At 39.1% G+C, this 27,643-nt stretch overlaps 1 protein-coding gene across 3 annotated transcripts; it reads left to right on the forward strand.

Annotated features, from left to right (window-relative positions):
* The first annotated feature begins 79 nt into the window (after nt 1-79).
* LOC111141922 (coenzyme Q10B) lies at nt 80-24,266 on the forward strand. Of its 3 annotated transcripts, none has more exons than XM_022494780.1 (5): nt 80-251; nt 5,323-5,472; nt 16,350-16,542; nt 21,675-21,776; nt 23,227-24,266. In XM_022494780.1, the coding sequence occupies exons 1-5, from the start codon at nt 130-132 to the stop codon at nt 23,392-23,394; spliced, it is 735 nt and encodes a 244-aa protein (XP_022350488.1). In that variant the 5' UTR covers nt 80-129; the 3' UTR covers nt 23,395-24,266. The 3 variants fall into 3 exon arrangements, with proteins under 3 accessions (XP_022350488.1, XP_022350498.1, XP_022350507.1); XM_022494790.1 differs by having other exon boundaries at nt 110-251; nt 23,263-24,266; XM_022494799.1 differs by lacking the exon at nt 5,323-5,472 and having other exon boundaries at nt 110-251.
* Nucleotides 24,267-27,643: the final 3,377 nt, after the last annotated feature.

A 27,643-nucleotide genomic window follows, 5' to 3' on the forward strand; every position in this document is an offset into this window, starting at 1 on the left:
AGGGGGCGTGTCTGGCGGCTCACGGGGCCCGCCGATTGGTGGGAAGGCCCGGGAGCCGGGCGGCTCGGCCCGCCGCAGGAGGGCGGTGCCGTGGGCCTGGTCCCGGAGGTGGCGACCGGCTTCAGTGAGATGATCATGGCAGCTCGGACCGGTCAGAGGGCTCTGAGGAAGGTGGTTTCGGGATGCCGTCCAAAGTCGACGGCAGCGGCCGAAACCCCGGCTCCGGCGCAGGGGCCTGCGGGGAACGTCAGGTAATAAACAACAGGGGTGCTGCGACGGGGGTAGCTTTCGGCCCGGGCTTGCTGAGTGGGGGGACCGAGGAATTTTGAAGTGAGGCGGCGCCGGACTGGAGGCATTTTGGCGTCTCTAAGGGGAGAGAGTGTCCTGAGATCGGCATTTGAGGGACTCGGGCTTCGCGCTCATCACTCCGGGCGAGAGGCTCGCCGGCCTGCCCTAGACGCAGCGCCGGGGTCGGTGACTCGCTACCCTCGCGAGAGGTGGTGAATCCGCGGCGGCGCGACTGATCGGCCGCGGATAAAGCAGCCCGTCGCGGGTTCTTGGGACTCTTCCGGGCTCCTCCCCCACGGCCTGCCGTCGCCGTTCTCGGAAAGTTCCAACTTCGCGGCTCGCGAGCGGCCGGCTGCCGGGCTGCGGGAGTTCGTGGCCCGGCGGCGAGCCCTCTTCTGCTCCTCGGCCAGTTGGCCGGAAGTACTCTCCCAGCGTCGGGTAGGGGTCCTCGACTCCGCCCTTCGGTGCTTACAAAACTAAACGTAGCCGAAGTAGGGGACCTCGATTTTGTTTTCCACTCGACTGTAACTTGTCCTGTAACCTTGAACCAGCCCTCGATTTTCCTGGTTGGTTCCTTTTTGGTGGGTGGAGGCGGAGTCAGGAACGATTCCACACTTCCACCGCTTCGTTTCTTTCTATTGATGACTTTGGAATAAATTATGCTCGAAAATTACAGTGTCTAAAGTGTATTCAGTTGTAAACAGTACAGAATGAAGGGAGAAAGCACAAATGTTAAGTTCCAGGAATTTAGATTTAATGAAGAATTTTTCAAGTACCCCAAACCCCCGCCAACTCTCAATCCTTTTAGACAAATAATGGTTGAAATTGAAATAAAATATCGCATATCGTTTAGTCCTGCTGAAGGAAACAACCTGAAAAACTAGTTCTAAGCAGAACGTAGCCTATCCTGCTTTAAATTGTTTGTGTTACCCTTATAAAATGTTGGCTTGCAAATAAAACTCTTATTTCTAAGAAAAAATATGATTGTTTTAGTGATCGAATTAAGGCTTAGATTCCAAGACAAATATTTATTTATAATAATGAAGAGGGAGGGAGTTTATGAGCTCATTTTTAGGCAAAAGCATTAACATACGTTCTGGCCTTTATTAGAGTATTTGAGATGTAGTATTATTGGAAGGTGAGTGACAAAAAGCGGTCCGTCATTTGACTCAGTTTTAATTTCATAGTTTAACAACACATATGACTGTATGGCTCCTCGTTGCAGTTGAAGACGTCATTCTTGATAATGTGTGAAAATGGATGTGCTGTCCAGGGCTTGTAACCATAGTATGGGAACTCACCAGGAAAACTATTAGCGTGCTCTAAACACAGATATTTCCTTTATAATTGTAATCAGATTGTGTAAGGGTTGTTTTGGGGGCTTTGGGGGGGCAGGGAGAAGGGGAGGTTGGGGCAATGGTATTACATAAACTTGGTACAAAATTCAAAACCATGTACAGTGACAAGTAAGCTTCATAGTCAACCACGTCACCTCTTCAGAAGCAGTGGTCTTAGATTTTTTTAAATAAAGGTTTTCAGAGATGCTGCCTTTTCTGACATTGATTTATCAGAAAATTATTAAGTGTGCTCAATATCTGTCTCATAATTGGCTTCCAATAATAGGTGACAAAGTATACGAAAAGTGGGGAAATAGATAAAACTTTTAACAAAGTCGCCTAAAGAATATCTTACAAGGGAAATGTGATTAGTTATTTTGTACACCAGATTTGCTTTTTGTGATCAATATAACTAACAGAGATCCTAAATTATGTGACTTTTTAAAGAGGGGAGGTGAATTAACTGCCTACTTTTTTATTTCTGCTGTTCTGCTTCATTTAGCAGAGTGACTGTCATTCATTTTTATTGGTGTAATCTGACTGCTAAGCAAACTCCATAGGTTTACTCTAAAGAAAAATCACAATGGGCTTATTTTAATATTATCTCTGCCTTTAAAATAAGATTCACATAACAAACCATATTTTTAAAGATTTTTGGGAACACTAACACTTTTATTCTCTCTAGGAGATGAATCTATCTAAAATGGCAACATCTTTTTCTCTCTAGGAGATGAATCTATCTAAAACTTCTTTTGACTAAAAAAGAATATCATAGATATCTTTAAAATATGCTGTTACCATCATTATAAAACCAAATACCTTCTCTGATATCCCTTTAGAAAACCTAGAATTCTGAAAGCTGTCTTGTTTTACTGTATTTTCCCCATTGTTCATTTTTTTGAAGTGTTATTTAGAGCTGGATACATAAATATCTTAAAATCTTAAAAGGGGGCCAATAAGTTCATCAATACAGTTCATATGTTTTATTCTTTTTTTCTTTTTAAAGATTTTATTTATTTATTTGACAGAGATCACAAGTAGGCAGAGATGCAGGCAGAGAGAGAGGAAGGGAATAAGCAGAGAGCCTGATGCAGGGCTTGATCCCAGGACCCTGGAATCACGACCTGAGCCGAAGGCAGAGGCTTTAACCCATTGAGCCACCCAGGCGCCCCTATATGTTTTATTCTTTTCCGTTACATCTTAATTAATAGTTGTGCAGTGTTTAGCTTAACCATTTTCATTGACCTCTATTTTACTGCCTCTGGAATAAGCCCATCTAATTTTTTTTTAAAGATTTTATTTATTTATTTGACAGGCAGAGATCACAAGTAGGCAGAGAGGCAGGCAGAGAGAGAGGAGGAAGCAGGCTCCCCGACAAGCAGAGAGCCCGATGCAGGGCTCGATCCCAGGACCCTAGGATCATGACCTGAGCCGAAAGCAGAGGCTTTAACCCACTGAGCCACCCAGGTGCCCCAAGCCCATCTAATTTTTATAAAGAGTGTTAATTTTTCAAAAGTTCTTTCTTGTATTCTGGAGCCCAAATTTGTTTCCATCCAATTGGACTTTTGTTTTACATTTTGGAACCATACTCTCAGGTATCATCCCTGTCTTCTGGCTGAATATTCCCCATTTCTTCAACCATTCTTTGTTTGACTTCATTGTCTCTTCCTCCCTGGCCACATTGTAGGGTGTCTATGTCCTTAAAGAAATTTTATTTATATGTAAATCCTATTTTATAAAGCAAATTTTATGTATGACATAAGGAGTTTGACCAGGCCATCCATTACCCTTTTAAAAAAATAATTTGGGCCCACTAAGAACTGTTTAACAGCTCACATGCTCAGTCAACTCGTCCTGAAAATGGATGGAGCTGGAGGGTTGGCCCATACCTGGGCATCGCTGGCAGTTGGTGGCCTGTAAGTGGGACAGGAGTGGGTGGGGGGGTAGCCTCTGCAGTTCCTTCCCAGCCCCCAACCCGTTTAAAAAAACTAAAAAAAAAAAAAAAGAAAAAAAAAGAAATATTAAAAAAATAATAATTTGGGGGCGCCTGGGTGGCTCAGTGGATTAAGCAGCCGACTCTTGATTTTGGCTCAGGTTATGATTTCAGGGTCCTGGGGTCAAGCCCCACTTTGGGCTCTACCCTCAGCAGGGATTCCACTTCAGGATTCTCCCTCTCCCTCTGCCCCTCCAGTGTGCATGCGCGCTGTCTCTCTCTCATAAATAAATAAAATCTTTTTTAAAAAATACCATTTAAAAAGTAATTTGAGGATTTGATTTAATGAAATAACACTCTCTTACTTGGAATTCTTAAACAGCTTCTCACCAAGGATAAATTCCAAATTGCTTTATCCTGGTTAATAATTCCTAGCATGACCCAGCTCTAGTCTGTCTAACATTATTTCATGATACTCTCCTGGCCTGCTATAATGCTGCTACACTGTCAGTCTTAGTCTCTGGATACTGCCAAGCTCTTTCCCTACTACCTGGAATGCCACCCATCTACTTCTCCTCCTTACATACACACACACACACACACACACACACACACACACATTTCTTATGTACATACATACCTATTTCTCTCTTTCCATGACTAACTTCTTCCATTAAGTTGCAGCTGAAATATAACCTCAGAAAACTTCTATACTACCCTATCTAGAGGAGCTCCCAATTACATGTCCCTACCCCCATTTCTTTCTTAGCACTGTTTTTGAATCCTCACCTACAAAGTAATCCTCATAGAGTGAATTTTTATTTTTACCATTATATCCCTACTGCCTAGCACAGAACAAGAGCTCAATAACTATGTGAACTAATACATGAATAGTAGTATAAAATAGTTATGCAATAATCTTAGTAGGGAAAGGCAAAAATATTCGTGTGAAGAAAAGTATATCAGGCATCTATATTTAGAAGTACCCCAAACAAGTCACACTTTAGTTTCCTTGACATGAGTTTTTACATATGTGCATTGAAACGGAGATTGGAAGGGAAAGAACAAAGCAACAGATCTAACAGGGCCACTAGATCTCTAGTCTCCAGTCTCGGAGTAGATCAAGAAGTAAGGAACCTCTGTGGATCCAGCTGGGAAGATGAGTTAGAAAATAGATGATGGAGGGGTCCTGGCTGGCTCAGTCAGTAGAGCATGTGACTCTTGGTCTCAGGGTTATGAGTTTGAGCCCCACATTGCGGGTAGAGTTTACTTAAAAAAAAAAAAGAAAGAAAATAGATGATGAATATTCTAGCAAGTGTATGGGAAGAATATATTGTGACTATAGACTGAAAACCAATTTTCTGGGAAAGATACCATTTGTGCCAGAAACTTTTAACCCTAACTCTAAGCTGTTATTTTTACTTTTCTTTATGGCACTTAAGAAACTATTTTTTTTTCTGTGTGCCTGTGCATGCATGTGTGCGCAACTGTGTCTATGTCTGTGTGTGTGTTTGTGTGCATTTTTCAGGAATATTCTAAAGTTGTGAAGCCTTCTAAAGTGTGACAGTTACTGGGGTGCCAGGCTGGCTGGTTGATGGAGCATGTGACTCTTCATCTTGGGAACATGAGTTTGAGGCCCATGTTGGGTGTAGAGATTACTTTAAAAAAAAAAAAAGTAACATGTGATAAGTATTTTACAATCTAATTTGTGTTTTCTTTTAATTTTCAGTGCTACTCTAAATCAAGTACTTTTTGTCTCTTTAGATATTCAGCTTCCTGTGGCATACTGATGAGCAGAACTCTTCTGCTACATACCTCAATTTTGCCTAAGGAGATCTATGCAAGAACCTTCTTCAAAATTGCTGCACCATTAATAAACAAAAGAAAAGAATATTCAGAGAGGAGAATTATAGGGTTTGTATAGAATAATAGTTCTGCTAAAAGAGTATGTTCACAATTTTCTGTAGAATATCGTGACTTTTTTCCTGGATTTTCTTCATACAGACTATGCTTTGGTTTTTCTAGTTGGGCCTTTCCATAGCTTTTGCTCTTCTATAAATATTTGTTGAATAAACATAATTATGTGGTAACTTTATAGGATAGATTTAAACCTTGGTGTGTAAAGGAAGTAATTGAACTGTTTAGACCTGCATTTTTGTACACCGTTTGTTTTTATAGTGGCAACATTAGTGGTATATTGGGCCCAATATGTTTATATAGCTCCTTCACATATAGACATGCATAGGTAGGTAATATACAGATGTGCTAAGTGGCTCCTACCACTTGGCGCATAGGTTGTCAGACTTTTTCTGTAAAGGACCTGGTAGTAAATATGTTAGGTTTTGTGGACCGTACTGTTTCTGTAGCAGCCAATCAACTCTGTCATTGTAATTGTACCCCAAGTGACATATTGCTGTAGATAATATGTAATAAATGTGTGACTCTGTGCTAATAAAACTTTATTTGCAGAACCATGCAATGGGCAAGGCTGGGCCCTTGATCTAGGGGTTATATAGAGAAGAGAATAGAGAGACTGCAGTTCTCCTAAACCAGAAATACAGCATCTGTTCATATGGGGTCTACAAGGGGGTCTCAGCAGGCCATTAAGTATTACATGAATTCTTGTACAAGTGCATTTCATTAATTTTTTCAGTTGCTTTTTCTGTTCTGATTTTTCTGTAGTGAAGGACCTTCAGCAGACTCAGCTTTTGTCACTAAAATTACCTTTATTACTGGCTAAGCCACTGTATTGGTTAAGGTAATACTAGCAGCTACACAGGTAAAACCCCAAAGTTTATTTCTTTCTTATGTAAAGTTCCAGTGGGTGTTCCCCATCCATGGGCAGCAGCTTAGGAACCTAGGCTCCATCTAACTTGTGCCTTTTGTGTCCTCGGAGTCTCTTAAAGATAGACTCGATTCTAAACCGCATTGAGGGATGCCTGGGTGGCTCAGTCAGTTAAGTGTCTGCCTTTAGCTCAGGTCATGATCCCAGTGTGCTGGGATCGCGTCCCACATGGGGCTCCTTGCTCAGCAGGGAGCCTTCTTCCTCTTCTGGCCATTCCCCCTGCTTGTGCACTCTCTCTCCCCTGCACAGCGATAAATATTAAATAAATAAGTAAAATCTTAAAAAAAAAAAATAAACCATATTGATCTGGAAGGGATTATTGGCACGAACTAGTCACATAATACCATCTAAATGCAAGAGGGAAATTGGGAATAGTAGCCTCTGGGGCGGGGGGAGCAACTTCTTCCCAGCAATAACACCATGTAAAGAGAGCCTAAATAATTGGGTAGGGAGACATCTTTGCCAGAGCTGGTATCTGTGAATGAAAAGATAAATAATGCGTTGGTCTGTTTTACTTTTGTATCACTACCAATATCTTTTTTTTATGCTGTGTGCCTGTCATTTGACAGGTATTACTGGGTGCTTTATATTTATAGTTTGATTTAATTCTCACAATAGCCATGTAAGGTAGGTGTTGTTATTCCCATTTTAGAGATGGGGAAACTAAAGCTCATGGAGATAATGTACATTAAGTGTCATGCATGAATCCTAAGATTTTTTCCCCACCATATTTACTTATTGTTATTTACTTCCTTATTCTTTCTCATGCTGAAATTCTTTTTATTACAAATTGGTCTTACCAAGTGATCATCTTACCTTTTTTCCATATTTGACATAAACACATAATATTAGTTACTATTTATTAAGTGCTCTTTTTTTTTTTTTTAAAGATTTTGTTTATTTATCTGACAGACAGAGTTCACAAGTAGGCAGAGAGAGAGAGAGGGAAGCAGGCTCCCCGCCGAGCAGAGAGCCTGACGCGGGGCTCGATTCCAGGACTCTGGAATCACGACCTGAGCCGAAGGCAGAGGCCTAACCCCCTGAGCCACCCAGGCGCCCCAAGTGCTCTTTTTTTAAATTAAAGATTTTATTTATTTATTTGAGAATGAGAGAGCGTGTGCACAAGCTGGGAGGGGCAGAGGGACAGGCAGACTCCCCACTGAGTGAGGAGCCCAACGTGGGGCGCCATCCCAGGATCCTGAAATCATGACCTGAGCCAAAGTCTGACGCTTAACCGACTGAGCCAACCAGGTGTCTCTTTATTAAATGATTATTAAGTTTTGTGCACTATGCCAAAACGATTTCACTTAACCCTTAAAAGAACCCTGTAGAGTTACTTTTTAGTTATTGATGAAGAGAATAAAATTGAGAGGCAAAACAACCTACCCAGGGTCATGTGGCTTAGTTTTAGGGTTGGTACTTGAGCATAGTCCTTTCTCACTACCAAGCCCATCCCCTTGACCACTATGCTATACTACTTTCTTAGATGCTTTTATTACAATTTTTAAATATTTCATTATTACATTATTTTATTATTATATAAAATAAATCATTTTATTTATTACATCATTATTTATTACAATTAACTTCCTGGCTGCAAGATTTCATACTTCTTCATGGGATTTATTTTAGCATTTATCTCAGAGTAAAACCTCAGAGGTTTTAGGAGGTAGGGGTTTTTTTTTCCCCTCCCCTCTACTGTGGACTTCATTTCATGATCATAAAGATTAAACATACATAAAGACTCATTCTCTATTATTCCAAAGCATCCCTTTTATAATTTAGATTGTGATTGTTTAAATTACCGTATATATTTTTTTCTTTCCCTTTTCACATTTTATTGGCCACTGGGAGGAGGTGTCCTCCCTGCCATAAGAGGTGCTCCCAGTTTCTCAGCCACTCCAAGCTTGGATCCTGTGGGGTGGCGGGCACTGGGTAGTTGTAGGGCGTGGCCTGATTGATCATGACCCTGTATCTGTTGAAGAGGGGACAGAATCACACTCCTAGCCGTCTTTGTCAGGCCACAGCGGTGGTCTCAAATACTGTTATCATTTCTAAGTTGAATTATGTTGTAACAGTGGTGAGTCTTTATAAGAATAATATGAATCTGGCTCTCATTATTCACTCATCTTTTACGTGTTCCATAGACTGTTGGTTTCTGTTTGTTTGCTTTCTTTTGAGGCCCTGAAGTTTTTGTGTTAAATTTATTTGTAGGTGTTTTGCATTTCTATAGTATAGACTGTTTTCTAACTGGTTCTTGTTAATATAGGAAAGGCATTAATTTTTAAAGTTCTGTAACAGGTTACTTGACTGAATTCTGAATTGCTTCTCTTCTGAATTGATAGTCCTGTAACCTGCCGACTGGTCATTTCGCGTAATACTGTTACACACATATGTCTCATATTTCATGTTCTGATTTGATTACATTGACTAATACTTTGAAAACAATGTTTTGTTTTCATCTTGAATTACTTAAATTTTTAAATTTAAATTCAATTAATTAATGTAAAATGTATTATTAGTTTCAGAGGTATAGATACATCATGTGCCCTTCTTAATGTCTATCATCCAATTACACTGCCTCCCCACAGCAGCCCTCGGTTTGTTTCTTATAATTAAGAGTCTCTTACGGTTTGTCTCCCTCTCACATTCTGTCTTGTTTTATTTTTTCCTCTCTTCTCCTCTGATTCTGTGTGTTGTTTCTTAAATTCCACATATGAGTGAGATCATATGATAATCATCTTTCTCTGTTTGATTTATTTCACTTAGTGTAGTACCCTCTAGTTTCATCCATGTTGCAAATGGCAAGATTTCATTTTGATGGAGGAGTAGTATTCCATTGTGTGTGTGTGTATATATATATATATATATATATATATATACACACATATGTATACATATGTATATATATAGCACATCTTTATCCATTCAACTGACAATGGACATCTGGGCTCTTTCCACACTTTGGCTATTGTGGACATTGGTGCTATAAACATTGGGGTGCAGGTGCTCCTTCAGAACACTACATTTGTATCTTTGAGGTAAATACTTTGTAGTGTAATTGCTGGGTCATAGGGTAACTCTATTTTCAATTTTTGAGGAACCTCCATACTGTTTTCCAGGGGGGCAACACTAGCTTGCCTTTGCACCAACAGCATAAAGGGGTTCCCCTTTCTCGGCATCCTCACCAACATCTCTTGTTTCCTGAATTGTTAATTTTAGCCATTCTGACTGGCGTGAGGTGGTGTATCATTGTGGTTTTGATTTGTATTTTTTTCTGTTGGCCATTTGGGTATCTTCCTTGGAGAAATGTCTGTTCATGTCTTTTGCTTATTTCTTGATTGGATTATTTTTTTTTTTAAAGATTTATTTATTTATTTATTTATTTGACAGAGAGATCACAAGTACACAGAGAGGCAGGCAGAGAGAGAGAGGAGGAAGCAGACTCCCTGCTGAGCAGAGATCACAGGATGCCGAGACCATGACCTGAGCCAAAGGCAGAGGCTCAACCCACTGAGCCACCCAGGCGCCCTGGATTATTTGTTCTTTGGGTGTTGAGTTTGATAAGTTCTTTATAGATTTTGGATACTTGCCCTTTATCTGTTATGTCATTTGCAGATATCTTCTTCCATTCTGTTGGTTGCCTTTTGGTTTTGTTGACTGTTGCCTTTGCTGTGCAAAAGCTTTTTATCTTGAGAAGGTCCCAGTAGTTCATTTTCACCTTCGTTTCCCTTGTCTTTGGAGATGTGTCTAGATGTGTTGCTGTGACTGAGGTCACAGATGTTGCTGCCTGTGTTCTCTAGGATTTTGTTGGATCCCTGTCTCACATTTAGGTCTTTCATCCATTTTTAGTCTATTTTTGTGAGTGGTATAAGGAAATGGTCCAGTTTCATTCTTTTGCATGTGGCTGTCCAATTTTCCCAGCACCACTTTTTGAAGAGACTGTCCTTTTTCCATTGGACATTCTTTCCTGCTTTGTGGAAGATTAGTTGACCATAGATTTGAGGGTCCATTTCTGGCTTCTGGTCCATTGATCTATGTGCCTGTTTTTGTTCCAGTACCATAATGTCTTGATGATTATAGGTTTGTAATAGAGCTTGAAGTCTGGCATTGTGATGCCACCAGCTTTGTTTTCTTGTTTTTCAACATTCCTTTGGCTATTTGGGGTCTTTCCTGGTTCCACACAACTTTTAGGATTGTTTGTTCCAGTTCTGTGAAAAAAGTTGATGGTTTTTTGATAGGGATTGCATTGAATGTGTAGATTGCTCTAGGTAGCATAGACATTTTAACAGTGTTTGTTCTTCCAATCCATGAGCATGGAACATTTTTCCATTTCTTTGTGTCTTCTACAATTTCTTTCATAAGTGTTCTACAGTTTTCTGAGTACAGATCCTTTGCTTCTTTGATTAGGTTTATTCCTAGGTGTCTTACGGTTTTGGGTGTAATTTTAAATGCTATTGACTCCTTAATTTCTCTTTCTTCTGTCTCATTGTTAGTGTATAGAAATGCAATGAATTTCTGTGCATTGATTTTATATCCTGCCACTTTGCTGAACTCTAGTATGAGTTGTAGCAGTTTTGGGGTGGAATCTTTTGGGTTTTCCACATAGAGTATCATGTCATCTGTGAAGAGTGAGAGTTTGGCTGCTTCTTTGCTGATTCAGATGCCCTTTATTTCTTTTTGTTATCTGATTGCTGACACTAGGGCTTGTAGTACTGTGTTTAACAACAGTGGTGGTAGTAAACATCCCTTTTGTGTTCCTGACTTTAGGGAAAAGTGCTCAGTTTTTCCCCATTGAGAATGATATTTGCTGTGGGCTTTTATGATATTGAGGTACATTCCCTCCAGTCCTACACTGTGAAGAGTGTAGTCAAGAAGTGTAGTTAAGAGTGTGATCAAGGGGCGCCTGGGTGGCTCAGTGGGTTAAAGCCTCTGCCTTCGGCTCAGGTCATAATCCCAGGGTTCTGGGATCGAGCCCCGTGTCGGGCTCTCTGCTCAGTGGGGAGCCTGCTTCCCCCCTCTCTCTCTGCCTGCCTCTCTGCCTACTTGTGATCTCTGTCTGTCAAATAAATAAATAAAAATCTTAAAAAAAAAAAAGAGTGTAATCAAGAAAGGATGCTAAAAAAAAAAAAGAAAGGATGCTATACTGGTCAGATGCTCCTCCTTTGAGAGGAGCAGTTGGTTCTTGTCCTTTCTTTTACTAATGTAGTGTATTAAATTGACTGGTTTGAGGAGGTTGAACCACCCTTGCGGCCCAGGAGTAAACCCCATTGGTCGTGGTGATTCATCCTTTTAATGTACTGTTGGATCCTATTGACAAGTATCTTGGTGAGGATTTTTGCATCCATGTTCATCAGGGATATTGGTCTGTAATTCTCCTTTTTGATGGGGTCTTTGTCTGGTTTTGGGATCAAGGTCATACTGACTTCATAGAAATTGTTGGAAAGTTTTTCTTCCATTTCTATTTTTTGAAACAGCTTCAGATGTATATAGTAATTTTTTAAAAGATTTTATTTATTTATTTGACACAAGGAGAGAGAAATAACAAGAGAGAAAGCACAAGCAGGAGGAGTGGCAGGCGGAGGGAGAGGCAGAAGCAGGCTCCCCGGTGAACAAGGAGCCTATTGCAGGGCTCAGTCCTGGGATCATGACCTGAGGGAAAGGCAGATGCTTAACTGCCTGAGCCACCCAGGCACCCTGGTAGTAATTCTTCTTTGTGTTTGGTAGAATTCCCCTGGGAAGCCATCTGTCCCTGGGCTTTTGTTTTTTAGGAGATTTTTGATTATTGCTTCAATTTCCTTGCTGGTTATGTGTCTGTTCAGGATTTCTATGTCTTCCTGTTTAAGTTTTTGTAGCTCATATGTTTCTAGGAATGCATCCATTCTTCTAGGTAGCCTAATTTGTTGGCATATAGTTGCTCAGCATATGTTCTTATAATTGTATTTCTTCAGTGTTGGTTGTGATCTCTCCTCTTTCATTCATGATTTTATTTATTTGGGTCCTTTCTCTGTTGTATTGTTCTTTTGGTTTCTATGTCATTGATTTCTGCTCTGATCTTTATTATTTCTCTTCTTCTGCTGAGTTTAGGCTTTATTTTCTGTTCTTTCTCCAGCTCCTTTGGGTAAAAGGTTAGGTTGTGTATTTGAGACCTTTTTTGTTTCTTGAGAAAGGCTTGTATTGATATATACTTCCCTCCTAGGACCACCTTTGTTGTATCCCAAAGATTGGAAACAGTTGTGTTTTTTTTTTCATTTGTTTCTATGATTTTTTAAAATTCTTTAATTTCCTGGTTGACCATTCATTCTTTAGTAGGATGTTCTTTAGCCTCCATGTATTTGAGTTCTTTGCAAATTTCCTTTGTGATTGAGTTCTAGTTTCAAAGTATTATAGTCCAAAAATATGCAGGGAATGATCCTTCTCTTTTGGTACCAGTTGAGACCTGATTTATGACCTAGTATGTGATCTGTTCTGGAGAATGTTCCATGTGCAGTTGAGAAAAATGTATACTCTGTTGCTTCTGGTTGGAAATGTTCTGAATGTAGCTGTGAAGTCCCTCTGGTCCAGTGTGTCATTCAAAACCCTGTTTCCTTGTTGATCTTCTGCTTAGATGTTCTGCGCATTGCAGTGAGGGGGTGTTAAAGTCCCTTACTATTATTGTATTATTATTGATGTGTTTCTTTAATTTTGTTATTAATTGGCTCATGTAATTGGCTCCTGCCATTTTAGGGAAATAAATATTTACAATTGTTAGATCTTCTTGTTGGAGATACCCTTTAATTATGACATAGTGTCCTTTCTTATCTCTTAGTACCATCTTTGTTTTAAAATCTAAATTTGTCTGATAGAAGGATTGCCATCCCAGCTTTCTTTTGATGTTCATTAGCATGATAAATGGTTTTCCACCTCCTTTTCAATCTGGAGGTGACTTTGGATCTAAAATGAGTCTCTTGCAGACAGCATATCGATGGGTCTTGCCTTTTTATCCATTCTGATACCCTGTGTCTTTTGATTGGGACATTTAGCTTATTTACATTTAGAGTAACTATTGAAAGATATGAATTTAGTGCCATTGTGTTACCTGTAAAGTCACTGTTTCTATATGTTGTCTCTGTTCTTTTCTGGTCTGTTACTTTTAGGGTCTCTTTTTGCTCAAAGTATCCCTTTTAATATTTCTTGCAGGCCTGTTTGGTGATCACAAATTCTTTTAGTTTCTGTTTGTCCTGGAAACTTGCTCTTTCCTTCTATTTTGAATGACATCCTAGCTGGATAAGGTATTCTTGGCTGGATATTTTTCTCACTTAGCACCCTGAATATATCATGCCAGTCCTTTCTGGCCTGCCAGTTTCCGTGGATAGATCTGCTGCCAGTCTAATGTTTCTACCTTGCAGGTTACTGACCACTGGTCCCAAGCTGCTTTCAGGAAATTCTCCTTGACTCTGAGATTTGTAAATGTTATTATTATATGTCAGGGTGTTGACCTATTTTTATTGATTTTGAGGGGGGTTCTCTGTGCTCCCTGGACTTGAATGCCTGTTTCCTTCCCCAGATTAGGGAAGTCCTCCACTTTAATTTGCTCCAATATACCAATATACCTTCTGCCCCCCGCCTTCTTCTGGGATCCCAATTATTCTAATATTGTTTTGGTTAATGGTATCACTTATCTCTTGAATTCTCCCCTCATGATCCAGGAGTTGTTTATCTCTCATGTTCTCAGCTTCTTTTTTCTCCATCATTTAGTCTTCCATGTCCCTAATTCTCTCTTCTGCCTCATTTATCCTAGCAGTTAGAGCCTCCATTTTTTATTACATCTCATTAATAGCCTTTTTGATTTTGACTTTAGATTTTAGTTCTTTTATTTCTCCAGAAAGGGATTCTCTGGTGTCTTCTATGCTTTTTTCAAGCCTACCTAGTATCTTTATAATCATTATTCTGAACCCTTGTTCCTACATCTTACTTCTGTCCATACTGATTAGGTTCCTGGCAGTCAGTACTGCCTCTTTTTCTCTTTTCTGAGGTTAGTTTTTCCATCTTGTTCTACCTTGCAGAAAGTGGTCGTTTTTCTACTCGGAGAGTTGGAGCTATTCTTTTCTTAGCTCTCCGGTTGAGTTTACAGGTGTTCAGAATGATTTTATAACTATCTAGCTGAATTCCTGGAACCAGACGAAACTAAGGTCTCCTACTCCTCTGCCATCTTGGACTCCTCCCCAAAACAACATTACCTAACCACAATAACTAGCATCTTTATCTTATTTCTAACTCTAATGGGAATGCTATTTGATCATTTATGGAGGGAATTACACAGTTTTTATTCTTTTGGTTAATATGGTTATAATAATATAATTCTTGGTTTTAAGCCATCCATGAATCTTTAAAAGAGTTGCATTTGATTGCTAATTTTTTTTAATGCATTGCTGGATTTTATTTGCTGATATTTAGTCTCCAGATTTTATTTTTTATGTTGTCATATTCAGGTTGGCAGGGCATTATGCTGGCTCATTCAAAGAATGAGAGGTTTCCCTTGTGTTCTAGGATGGCTTCTTTTTTTTTTTTTTTTAGATTTTTTTTATTTGACAGAGAGAGAGAGAGATCACAAGTAGGTGGAGAGGCAGACAGAGAGAGAGAGAGAGAGAGAAGGAAGCAGGCTCCCCACTGAGCAGAGAGCCCGATACGGGGCTCGATCCCAGGACTCTGGGATCACGACCTGAGCTGAAGGCAGAGGCTTTAACCCACTGAGCCACCCAGGTGCCCCTTCTTTTTTTATAAATAACAAAAAATACTACATGCTTGTATAAAAACCTAACAGTATGGAAGTATATGTGCTATCTTTACTCCTACTTCTTTTTCTTGAGTTAAAAACTACTTATTGTTGAGGTGCTTGGGTGGCTCTGTTAAGCATCTGCCTTCAGTTCAGGTCATGATCTTGGGGTCGTGGGATCGAGCCCCACATTGTATTTCATTACAGATATTCTATTAACATAACAATTAGTTTCAGGAAAAACTAAACATCAAATGTTTAAAAGTGAGAAATATAGTATTTACTTATAATTTTTCCTAAATGGATAATAGAATTATCCATATCCTGCCTGCTTTGTAAAGTGCTTTTTTTCATATAATAATATATTGTAAACCTCCTTGCTCTAAAGTATATATTTTATCTTAAAAAAAAGACAAAAAACTTTAAAAACAAAGGGGGGTGCTTGGCTGGCTAAGTCAGAAAAGCACACAACTCTTGGTCTCAGAGTCATGAGTTTGAGCCCCATGTTGGGCGTAGAGATTACTAAAATAAATAAATAAACAAACTTTAAGTATATATTTGATTTAATTCTTTTAAATAACTGGTAGAGAGTTCCGCAGTATGGATATACCATAATTTACTAATACTTTTTATTATATTAAGCATTTATTACTGTCCATCAGCTGATATGTATTTAAGTTGCTTTCAGTTGAGGGTATTTTTTTTAAGATTTTATTTATTCGTTTGAGAGAGAGAGTGAGCACACGAGTGGGGGAGGGGTGGGGAGGCAAAGTGTGAAGCCAGCTCCCCACTGAGCAGGAGGCCCGAGCAGGACTCTATCCCAGGACCCTGAGGTTATGACCTGAGCCACCCAGGTACCTTGTTTTTTTTTTTTTTTGTATTTTTTTTTCCAAACTCTGGATTTTTAAATGCTGGCCACTAATTAAAATTTCAAAAAAACACATCTGTAAGCCAGATTCAGCCTGTGGTATGCTAAATTATGACCTCTGCTTTATACAAATATTTAGCTCCCTTTTATTTTTTTGTATTGCTTTGAAGTCATTCATTTCATCATGTGGTTTAGCATGATTGCCAAATGATTTATTGCCTTATACACACTAAGTTTTATTTATATTCAGTTTAAAGTATTCACGTGCCTTATAACTAGGTGTAGTTAATACCTCCTTTTTTTTTTTTTTTTTTTTTTTCAAGATATTCTATGCAGGAAATGTACGATGTGGTATCAGGAATGGAGGATTACAAGCATTTTGTTCCTTGGTGCAAAAAATCAGATGTAATATCAAAGAGAACCGGATATTGCAAAACACGATTAGAAATTGGGTTTCCACCTGTGTTGGAGCGCTACACATCAGTAGTAACCTTGGTGAAACCACATTTGGTAAAGGTAATGGTTTTGGTTTTCATTGTTTTTAAATATTTCCCAAATGTTGATTATATCAAACGAGTTAAAGTATAATAGCTTAAAAGTATTTCCCTAAACTAAAGAGAAGGAGGGCGAAAAAACAAATGATTTCTTATGTCTCTTAACTATGCTGTTTTATACAATATTAGCATTTTTCTTTCCAAACAGAAATTTGACTAGAATATGTAAATAAGAAGCTTTTTCCTTTTTCTTTTTTTCTTCATTTGAGGATTACTGACCCTTGGGAAAGATTAGACCACACAAATGAAAAATGTTTAAAGTTAATTTTTGCCCTAGTTTTTTTTTTTTTTAAGTTAAGGGAAAGTGAGAGGATAAAGAAGGGTAAAAAAGATACCAATGTGGGAATTGTTGAGGTCATCCTGCCATGCAGTGGGTACTGAAATGCGAGGTACTATTACATACATTATACTGAGTATCTTACCCTTGTCAGAAGAGGGGACATGTATAGACAGATACCCAGGCTTCAACACACAGAAAGGCAGAATTCCATCGAGTTCTTGTGAATTCTTAGAGTTTTTTGACCAAAGGCTTAAAGCTTAGTTGTATTTTATGCCCATAGGATATCATTTCTTGGTAATTAGCCAGAGCTAAATGCCTTTGTCAGCTCCTTGTTAGGCACTGAAGGAGGTTGTGTCTTTCATACTGGAGAAAGTCTACTGTCCAGTGAAGCTAAGAGTTGGGAGTCCACACTTGTCTTACTCTCAAACTTGAACTCCTCTTAAAAGGCCATGCCCCAGTGGGACTTTGCCATTGTGACGGTTCCACCTGTTTGTCTCAGAGTTTTGGAGTTCTTTACTACTATACTGTGCTGTCTCTCTTACAATAACTAGCATTGTAAGAGAGCTCTTTGTAGGGTTTTACTGGAATTTTTTTTTTTAAAGATTTTATTTATTTATTTGACAGACAGAGATCACAAGTAGGCAAAGAGGCAGGCAGAGAGAGAGGAAGGGAAGCAGGCTCCCTGCTGAGCAGAGAGCCCGACGCAGGGCTTGATCCCAGGACTCTGGGATCGTGACCTGGGCCGAAGGCAGAGGCTTTAACCCACTGAGCCACCCAGGTGCCCCTTTACTGGAATTATTAACTTATTCTTCTCTACAGCCCTTTGAGATTCAAATGTTAACTCTTCTCCATCTTACGGTTGAGCAAATTAAGGCTTAGAAGAGTTAGGTAACTTGCCCAAGGTTACAGAGCCAAGACTCTGGCTCAGTCTTTCTGACACCAGTGAGTATCTATATAATCTTAAAACGTTTTTCTATTTCCTGACTTCAGTGTCTTATAACTTTAAATCTTCATGTATTATGCTGCATCATACTAAAAGAACTACATCAACTAAAAGAACTCTTGGGAGGGAAAAAAAACCTGCGTTTGGTTAAGCATTCAGCACGCAGTCTGCTTAGAATTTCTTTCTCTCTCTCCCTTTGCCCCTGTGTGCAATGCTCTCTCTCTCTCTCTTTCTCTCCAATGAATAAGTAAATCTTTAAAAAGAAAGAAAAAAAATCTTCATAATAACATCTATGAAATGATCATTGCTATCTCAGTTTTATGAGGCTTAGAGAAATTATGAACCTCATGCAAACTCATACTGTATGTCAGATCCCAAAGCTATTTTTCCATTAAAATAAGCTTCTTCACTTAATGTGCTAATTTATTGTTTGAAGATGTATTTGAGAATAACACGTAACTACATACACTCAGCTTTCAGTTGTCCCTGGGTTCATGTTTTGGATTTTAATACCTAATACAAGCCTGTGGCACAAAATTCAAATCATTAAAACCAAGGGATCAGCAGAAGCCATGTGACTTTTTTTCTGCAAATTATTTATTGCCCCAAATGTGCCTGTGACAAATCAGTAATTCTACTGTACATGAATTTGCAATGGCCAGAAGCCCTTGAAGGTTTTCAGCAGATTTAATAAAGGCATTCGTTCAGGAAATCTTACTGCCTGGGTCACAGGCTAAAGATTTTACATGCCATAGTTTGTATGGTCTGGGTCAGTTCATCAGAAGAACCAGTTGTAGGTCGTCATCATAACACCTCCTATTGTAGGCAGTATCTCTTCTGTTAGGAATGAGGCCGTTAGCAATATCTAAACATACCAGGAAAAATCTGTGGGTCCTTGGGCTAGATTATTGGTATGAATACAGCACTGCCACATTTTGTGAAAAAGTAGTCAGAGGAAGTTGGTATATTATAGTATATATATATATATATATAACTTTCTCCTTCATTGTTAAATTTCCTATAAGCTGCCTTTTTTTTTTTTTTTTTTTTTTTTTTTTTTTTTGAGAGAGAGGGATTGAGAAAATCTTAAGCAGACTCCACTCCGATATAGAGGCTCAATCTCTTGACCCTGAGACCATGACCTGGGCTGAAATCAAGAGTCAAATGCGTAACTAACTAGGCACCCCTCGTATAAGCTTCTTATATGATTGTAAAGAAGGGCAGAACATTTACCTTAAAGTTCAGTAACTGAAATAATAAGATTTTATAGTAGATTGTTGATGCTTTTAAAAATTAGATGGTCAGGGGGGCCTGGGTGGCTCAGTGGGTTAAAGCCTCTGCCTTCGGCTCAGGTTATGATCCCAGGGTCCTGGGATTGAGCCCCGCATCGGCCTCTCTGCTCAGCGGGGAGCCTGCTTCCTTCTCTCTCTCTCTCTGCCTGCCTCTCTGCCTACTTGTGATCTCTGTCAAATAAATAAATAAAATCTTTGAAAAAAAAACAAAAAACAAAAAATAAAAATTAGATGGTCACTATTGAACTGTATATAAAACTGAACCCTTGAAGAAAACTTTCACTTTTCCCCACTAACTTAGCATAATGTGACTAAATTTAGTTATTATTTAGCATTCTGATGACTATTACTTTATCATGTCTAAATAAATTTTAAAACATTTATTGGTTTCCATTTTAACAATTAAAATATTTTCTTTTATAAATGTGGAAACAGAGCATTTCTCTGTAAATGCTTTTTAATATGGATGCAATTGATTTTCTTTATAATGATTCTACTGTGTTTTCATCCGATAATTGACTCAAAAGAGTTTTGATGAAGAGGAAGTGAGGAATAAACTGTAAATATCTTTTAAGCTCTTTGGCTTCTATTTGAAACTATCTGTGGAGAGATCCAGATATAGTCAGAATTAATCCTGCATTCTGTGTTTAGGGAGCCAATAGCTGGGGAAGAAAAAGTACACTCTGGGGGAAAAGAGGTTATATGTGCAAGTCCTTTTAGCTGATCTGTAGTGTATAAGCTCATGGGAGGGACATCTAAACTGGTAAGAGGAATACGTTATCAAAGAAAAAAGGGATAGAGGCACCTGGATTCTTTCTCTGACCCTTCTGTGCTGCCTCCCCACCCCTCACCCTGGCCCTGGCTTGTGAGTGTTTTCTTTCTCTAAAAAAAAGGAAAAAAAAGGGTAGAGAGACTTGATTATTTATTGGCCCCAGGAGATGCCAAAGGAGCTGGAAACTTAAGGCTTAATTGGGGAGGGGGGTGTTGACTTTGTTTTTTTTTTGTTTGTTTGTTTTTAAGATTTTATTTATTTGAAAGAGGCGAGCACTCTTGCAAGAGAATGAGGGCGGGAGCAGAGGGAAAGAGAAGCTGAGCCCCCGCTGAGAAGGGAACCTGACTGACATGCGGCTTGATCCCAGGACCCTGAAATCATGATCTGAGCAGAAAGCAGAGGGTTAACCGACTGAGAGGCACCCAGGGGCCCTGGGTGTTGTCTTTGAAATAAGAATTTAAAAGATGGTTTGCTGGTGAGGGAAGGTGATACGTATTCTTGTGATCAGTTGTCTACTAGTATTAAGGCCCAGATAGTGTCTTAGGATACTAAGTAAAGAAGCTGAACTTCATTCAAAGTCATAATCAGTCCTGACAATCTTCTAGGCTGCCATTTTTTCACACTGCAGGAGGCAGCTCTTAGTGGGTCTCAATCAGCCTTCTTTGAATGATACAGCATGGGAAATCTCAAGATGCCACTGTACATCTCTAAATACTGTGTTTCAGTGTGTACATACACATCTAAAATAAACATGAACAGTGAAGAGATTAGAGGTTAGAAAGCAGTGGATCAGGGACATGGGCCAGGACCAGACTCAGGAAAACTAGAACCACAGTTGCCCTTAGAAATAGAGAATAATGTCACTAAATGTGACAGCTGAGAGAACAATCTTTGGTAGGAAAGGAGAATTCTAGAACCCTACTTGGGATCTGTGCCAGATACCTTATAACTATTTTAGACATATAATGATGGCATAAAATATATATTATACTTATTTTATAGATTTAAGGAAATATGGTACAGGGAATTAAATGGTTCAGGATTACTTGTAAGTGGCAGGGCCGGAAATAAACTTCCAGAAAAATCACTTCCTGTTTTGCTGATGGAGGAGAAAACTGTAAGCACCCTGAGTGACAGCCGTGAAGGGGGGAACTGACAATCTTGGGGATCCCAGGAGGAAAGAAAATGGCTTATATTGGCAAGAGATTACCTTCTAGTACCAAACTGAAAATGAGGTGTTTTTTTATCCCCTGTGATCTGACGTACAAACATATTTTAGAAAGAAATCATCCTCAGGGCACCTGAGTGGCTCAGTTGGTTAAGCGACTGACTTGTTTTCTGCTCAGGTTGTGATCTCAGGGTCATGGGGTCAGGCCCTGCATTGCCCACGCTCAGCACGGAGTCTACTTAAGACTGTCTCCCTCTGCTCTCCACCCCACCTTATGCTCTATCTTGCTCTCTCTCTCTCTCTAAAATGAAATAAATCCTTAAAAATTTAAAAATTAAGGGGCGCCTGGGTGGCTCAGTGGGTTAAAGCCTCTGCCTTTACCTCAGGTCATGATCTCAAGGTCCTGGGATCGAGCCCCGCATCGGGCTCTCTGCTCTGCGGGAAGCCTGCTTCCTCCTCTCTCTCTTTGCCTGCCTCTCTGCCTACTCTCTCTCTGTCAAATAAATAAAATATTTAAAAAAAAAAAAGATTTTATTTAAAAAAATTTGAAAATTAAATAAATCATTCTCAACTGTAGATTCTAGACAGTCTAAATGGTATTTTACTGCATTTTTTTTTTTTTTTCCCATTTCATTCTAGGCATCCTGTACTGATGGGAGGCTTTTCAATCATTTGGAGACTGTTTGGCGTTTTAGCCCAGGTCTTCCTGGCTACCCAAGAACTTGTACCTTGGATTTTTCAGTAAGTCTCTCTTAAAGCCGTTGGTTTGTTCCAAGTATCAGGTGAAGTTGATAAAGAAGGAATAATCCATTGATTAGAGTCCACCTGCTGTCATGAATCATACGTGCATAGTGATTACTGAAAGATGGCTTTCAGAAAATCTCAAATTCTGAATATTGAATACCTTTTTCTATACAAACTTTATAAGAAGGATTACTAATGAATCTCTCTTTTTCTGTTTCTTGAAACCTTGAATAGTCATTGCTTCTCTATTGTCTCATTTTTATAGGTCCACAGATTATAAGACACATATTATGACTTCACTAAGAGCTTAATAACGGTTTATTAACACCAAATAAAATCTACACATTGGTTTATGATACAGAAATAAAGTGCAGAAGGGGGAAAATGTGTTTTTAAAATCTAGGGACTATGGTATTTCCTTGTTCACATCACCTTAGCTATAGAAAACTTAAAGCCACTTGTGGCTTTTCTTTGAACAGATAATACATGAGTTTTTCTCTGTATTTGCAACTCAGGCATTGCATTTCAAGGAATAGTCATAATTTTGATTAAATTACTATATGCTGCTGTTCTAAGCTCTTGAGTTGTTTTCATTCAGAAATTAGTGGACAGTAATGGAACAGTTGGGGAAATTTGAATAAGGCCTGTGTAGATTAGATATTAGTGTTATTACCTAATAGCATTAACTCTTAATTTCCTGGCTTTGCTAATTACATTGTGGTTATATAAGGCATTGAAAAAGGGAAATTTGGGTGATGGGTGTATGAGAAATCTTTGTACTATTTTTCCAAGTTTTTTTATAAATTTGAAATTACTTCAAAATGAAAAACTATCAAAAAATGAAAATTAAAGCAGTTTTTAAAGTTAGTGAGGAAAAAAAGTTAGTGGGTATTTGGTCCTTAAAAAACTGTTTCTCAAACCATCTGCCTTGACTTATATCTTGAGGAGATATAAATGAAGTTCTAAATCATTGTTGACTTAAAGATTGTACCACCTACCCCATCTGTTTAGTGGCTCACTCTCCTCTTCCTGCTGCTACTTTTCCCAGAATACCTATCAGCAGGATTAGTTCCCTACTTTATTTCCTTTTGAGAGATAGGATAGATCTAAAAGGGGCACATTAAAAAAGAAGCCAGAATAATATGGTGTTCATTCAGTAAAGCTTTTTTCCAGTTTTCTTTAACTTAATAATAAAAGCAGATTATTTATCTTGAAATGACATTGAGGCTGTGTTTACTTAAGCTTATGTACCAGCAGGAGTTGGGTTTACTGTGGAAACTGAGCATCTATCTTCTGAGGGAGGTTAAAAGATCTCATCTAGATACACCCCTCCAGCTCTGCCTTAGATACTGGCCAGGCAGCCCATTTCACACTGTGTATACCACTACTCTAAGTAGAGATTGAGTTAAAGAAAGATCTTCCTAAAATAATTAACCTTTTCCTACAGATTTCTTTTGAATTTCGCTCCCTTCTACACTCTCAGCTTGCCACACTGTTTTTTGATGAAGTTGTAAAGCAGATGGTAGCTGCCTTTGAAAGAAGAGCATGTAAGCTGTATGGTCCAGAAACAAATATACCTCGGGAATTAATGCTTCATGAAGTTCATCACACGTAAAGGGAAAAAGAACTGGTCACCTACTTATAACTTTAGCTTATTCACTTTTAGGAAGTGCTTTTATCATTTGCCTTCAGGAGTCAGAAAGCATTTGTTAAACCCAGCTTTGATTATAAATCTGCACCATTGAGAATTTGCACTTGGAATATGGAACCACATGTATATAGAATTCAATCAAGTGTAATTCAGAGTAATGGGTGTATTAGCATGTTTACGATAATGGGATGTCATCACTATTGCTAGAATATGGACAGCACTCTTACCAGAAATTGAACTGTAAATTTAAACCTTTTAATTATCACCTTATTTGAAAGTTAGTTGAGATACTCACGTAGTAGGTATTCTATTAACCATATCACCTTTAAGTTATTAAATTCAGACTATTTATAACTTATTGTCATAGGACATGCCTCTTAGCTTAGGATATTTGGGTAATCATCAGATATTTAAAGTAAACTTTGACTTAAAAATACTGTTAATGAAGGTTCCTTGGCTACTTTCCTTATTTTTAAATTGTTCTTACGGGCGGTAGGTAATTCAGTGCCATGAATAGTGAGATTAACTCCCAGATAAACAGTGAATATTTTTTTTGGTGAGTGGTCCAGAGCTTTAAGCTACTTCTCTTGTAGTTTGCAACCCTCTCCCAGGTACTTTCACTACTCTTTCGATAATGCTGATTGTTCGTCAAATCTTGCCTATAATAGTGGGCAATGGGTGACGATAAGTTGGTTGATATGTTTCCAGCACCATGCATCCCTATTTTCTATTTATTGTGTGTGCTCACTTTCCATAATATATTTCAAACTGGTATTTTTGTAAACAAATCAATGTCGAAGGACTGAAGTGTTAACTTAATAAAGTTAATTTGTTTATTTTTTGTACAGTTATTTTGGTTATTGAAATCCTATGTTATATCCCTGTGTATTTTTTTTAAAGATTTTATTTATTTATTTGACAGACAGAGATCACAAATAGGCAGAGAAGCAGGCAGACAGAGAAGGGGAAGCAGGCTCCCTGCTGAGCAGAGAGCCCGATGCGGGGCTTGATCCCAGGACCCTGAGATCATGACCTGAGCTGAAGGCAGAGGCTTTAACCCACTGAGCCACCCAGGTGCCCCTATCCATGTGTATTTTAACTAGACGTAGTAAAGTCTCACTGTAGCATTTTAGGAAACAAATCTGGGCAAAATTCAGTCTTCCTTTAATTAATACTGATCTTCCTTTCACTCCATACCCAACAACCCTTTTGCATTACCTTCTAGTCAGAGTGCTATTTGTTTCCTCAGATCAACAAGGAACCTCAGTAATTAGCTCCCTACATAAAAGCATGTTTGCATCAATTTTTTCGATAAATCTGTTTTGACTGCCTGCCGTGTACCACTTGCTGGTTATACGGTGGTGAAGGACTCCTACAGCCTGCTCGGGCTTCACACAGGTAAAGAAGTGTCTTTCCACTTACAAATGAGGTATCCCCTCAGAGTGTCTGTAGTTTGTATATAATTACCTTTTATTTATTTATTTATTTATTATTATTATTTTTTAAAGATTTTATTTATTTATTTGACAGGCAGAGATCACAAGTAGGCAGAGAGAGAGAGAGAGAGGAGAAAGCAGGCTCCCCGCTGAGCAGAGAGCCCAATGTGGGGCTCGATCCCAGGACCCCGGGATCATGACCTGAGCCGAAGGCAGAGGCCCTAACCCACTGAGCCACCCAGGCGCCCCTATTTATTTTTTTTTTAAGATTTTATTGATTTATTAGAGCGAGCAAGAGCATGAGCGGGGCAGGGAAGAGGGACAAGCCAATGGCCTGCTGAGTGGGGAGCCTACTGCGGGACTCAAACCCAAGACCCCGAGATTATGTCCTGAGCCGAAGTCAGACCCTTAACCGACTGAGCCACCCAGGTGCCCCTATAATTACTTTTTCAAAAGCAAATTATTTTTCAAATAGCAGAGATAAGATCCAGATAATTTTTTTATCCCTGCTTATATTACTTTTCTTTTGATGGATAGAAGAACCTGTAATTTATCACTGTTCTTGTAAATGCCATAGATAAGCTCTCGGGTTCAGAATCTAACTTAGTGGTTGGGATCTAACTGAGCTGCTACAATGAGAGTATGTAGATGCTAATTTTGGTGAGGGAGCCTAGGAATACACAAATATCACCTTGATCTAGCCATCCATCTTAGTCAACCATGAGGTTCCCTAAGTAAGGTGAGAACCCAAATTACAGTAAGTAGAGATGGGATATATATATGCCCAGGCATCTGGCTCCAGTCCCTATGCCCTTTGCTTTATCTAATACAACACTCTGGAGGCCGTGACCTGTGGACTTCAGCTTGGCATCAGTGCTTTCTGTACTGGAAGAGAGAAAACATTTTTATCAACTTTCCTTGAAGTGACTTCTGGGTTATTGGAATCTTAGGGGAAGTTTGATGGGATAGGACTGCTAGGTAAGGTTTTTCTCTCTGGAAACCAAGAGAAACTTTTCCTTGGTGTTTTCCTGATTTTGAGGACATGCTTTGCAGTTACATCTGTCACCTTGTCATGGAGGGAAGAGGCAGTAATTCCAGAAGAGCCAACTCGAACATCAAGGGCTCAGTGAACCAACCTTGCAATTGGCAACTTTGCCTTCATGGTTATATGAGAGAACAGCGTTCCAACGTGCTTAGACCACTTCAGGTTCGGTCTTCAGTCGTTCACTTCCTTGCAGCCACCCCGTTGTCCTGTGGTCTGCGCTGGTTGCTCTCTGGGCTGTGATGCAGCTGTCATCCTAGGGCTCCCCTGTACTGATCCCAGGACTAACCTTCACCTTGCTTTTGGAAGCTCCCTGTATCCTGAATCTTGGCCTCCTGTTTTTAAAATTTACTTTCAAAATGCTGAGGAAATCCTTTAGTGGTTTCTTGAGAAAAGGCAAGTGGGAGGTCAATTTTTAGAAACCCTGTGTCTGAATGTCATTGTTTTATATTCACACTTGAGTATAGAACTCTAAAGATAATATCCTCTCCCTCCTCATCCCAATTTGAAGATCTGACTTAATTGTACTCTGGCGTCCAGTGCCATGCTTGAGAAGTCTTATGCCACTGTTATCCCCAGTCCTTTGTATAGGATCCATTCTTTGGTCTCTGGAAGCTCTTTTTTTTTTTTTTTAAAGATTTTACTTATTTGACAGCGACATAGTGAGAAAGGGAACACAAGCAGAGGAGTGGGAGAGGTAGAAGCAGGCTTTCCACGGAGCAAGGAGCTTGATGGGGGGCTCGATCCCAGGACCAAAGGCAGGCGCTTGACAACTGAGCTACCCAGGTGCCCCTCTCTGGAAGCTTTTAAAATCGACTCTTTATCCTGGGTAGTCTGAAATTACATGCTCATCTGCCCTGTTGCCTTGTCCTAATTAATTGTGCTGGGCCCCTTAATTGTGAGGAATTTGAATTATTTGTTAATTTCCTCCTCTCCATATTCTCTGGCATTCCTAAGTAATTAGATACTTGACTGTCCATGTGTTTAATGCTGCTTTTTAAATTCAATTCCATTCTCCAGCCCTTCTGTTAACTTTATATTGGCCATAGTTTTAATTTCCAAGAATGTTTTCTAATTGTTCCTTTTTGTTATGGCTTGCTTGGTTTATGGCAACAATATCTCATTTTTAAGTTATTAGATTTTTTTAAGTTTCCCCTAGATCCCTTCTGGTTTTTGCTAATCCACCTTCATGTATAGGCTTGTCTGATGGTGTTATTATTTGAAAGGAAGGGACTAAAAAGCTTATTGGCATTAAGGTAGGGCATACTGACTAGTGGGTTTCACTGTGTAGTGATTAGGTGAGCCAGGCTTTTCACTGGAGGGACTCTCAAATGGCAGAATCTGAAAAGTCTTTTTTGTTTTTCTCTTGTCCTAGAGAAATATGTGGGGATGTGGGGGGGGGGGGGGATGGGTGGGTAGAAATAATGCCTAGCCTAGCTGGCATTCTGTAAGGTTAGTGACAGAGGGGAAAATATTTCTCAATTAAATGATTTCTTTGGTTACAGCTTTCAAAGGGTTTTGTAATTGCCTAGATCCTGGCTTAGGGATTTATTCCAGGCTGGCTCTTTGGTTTAAGAGTGTAAGCTTTTCAAACCCAGGTTCAAATCTGATGTCTACCACTTAATTATCTGCGACTTTGTATAAGCTACTTAACCTTTCACAGCCTATTTACAGTAAGGGGGGTATAGGTTTAGTAAGGAGTCCCTAATCCAAGATTTAGTTAATTCTAGTATGT

This window comes from Enhydra lutris, unplaced genomic scaffold (genome assembly GCF_002288905.1).
Source record: "Enhydra lutris kenyoni isolate GAN:26980312 unplaced genomic scaffold, ASM228890v2 scaffoldscaffold1, whole genome shotgun sequence".
Taxonomy (NCBI): Eukaryota; Metazoa; Chordata; class Mammalia; order Carnivora; family Mustelidae; genus Enhydra; species Enhydra lutris.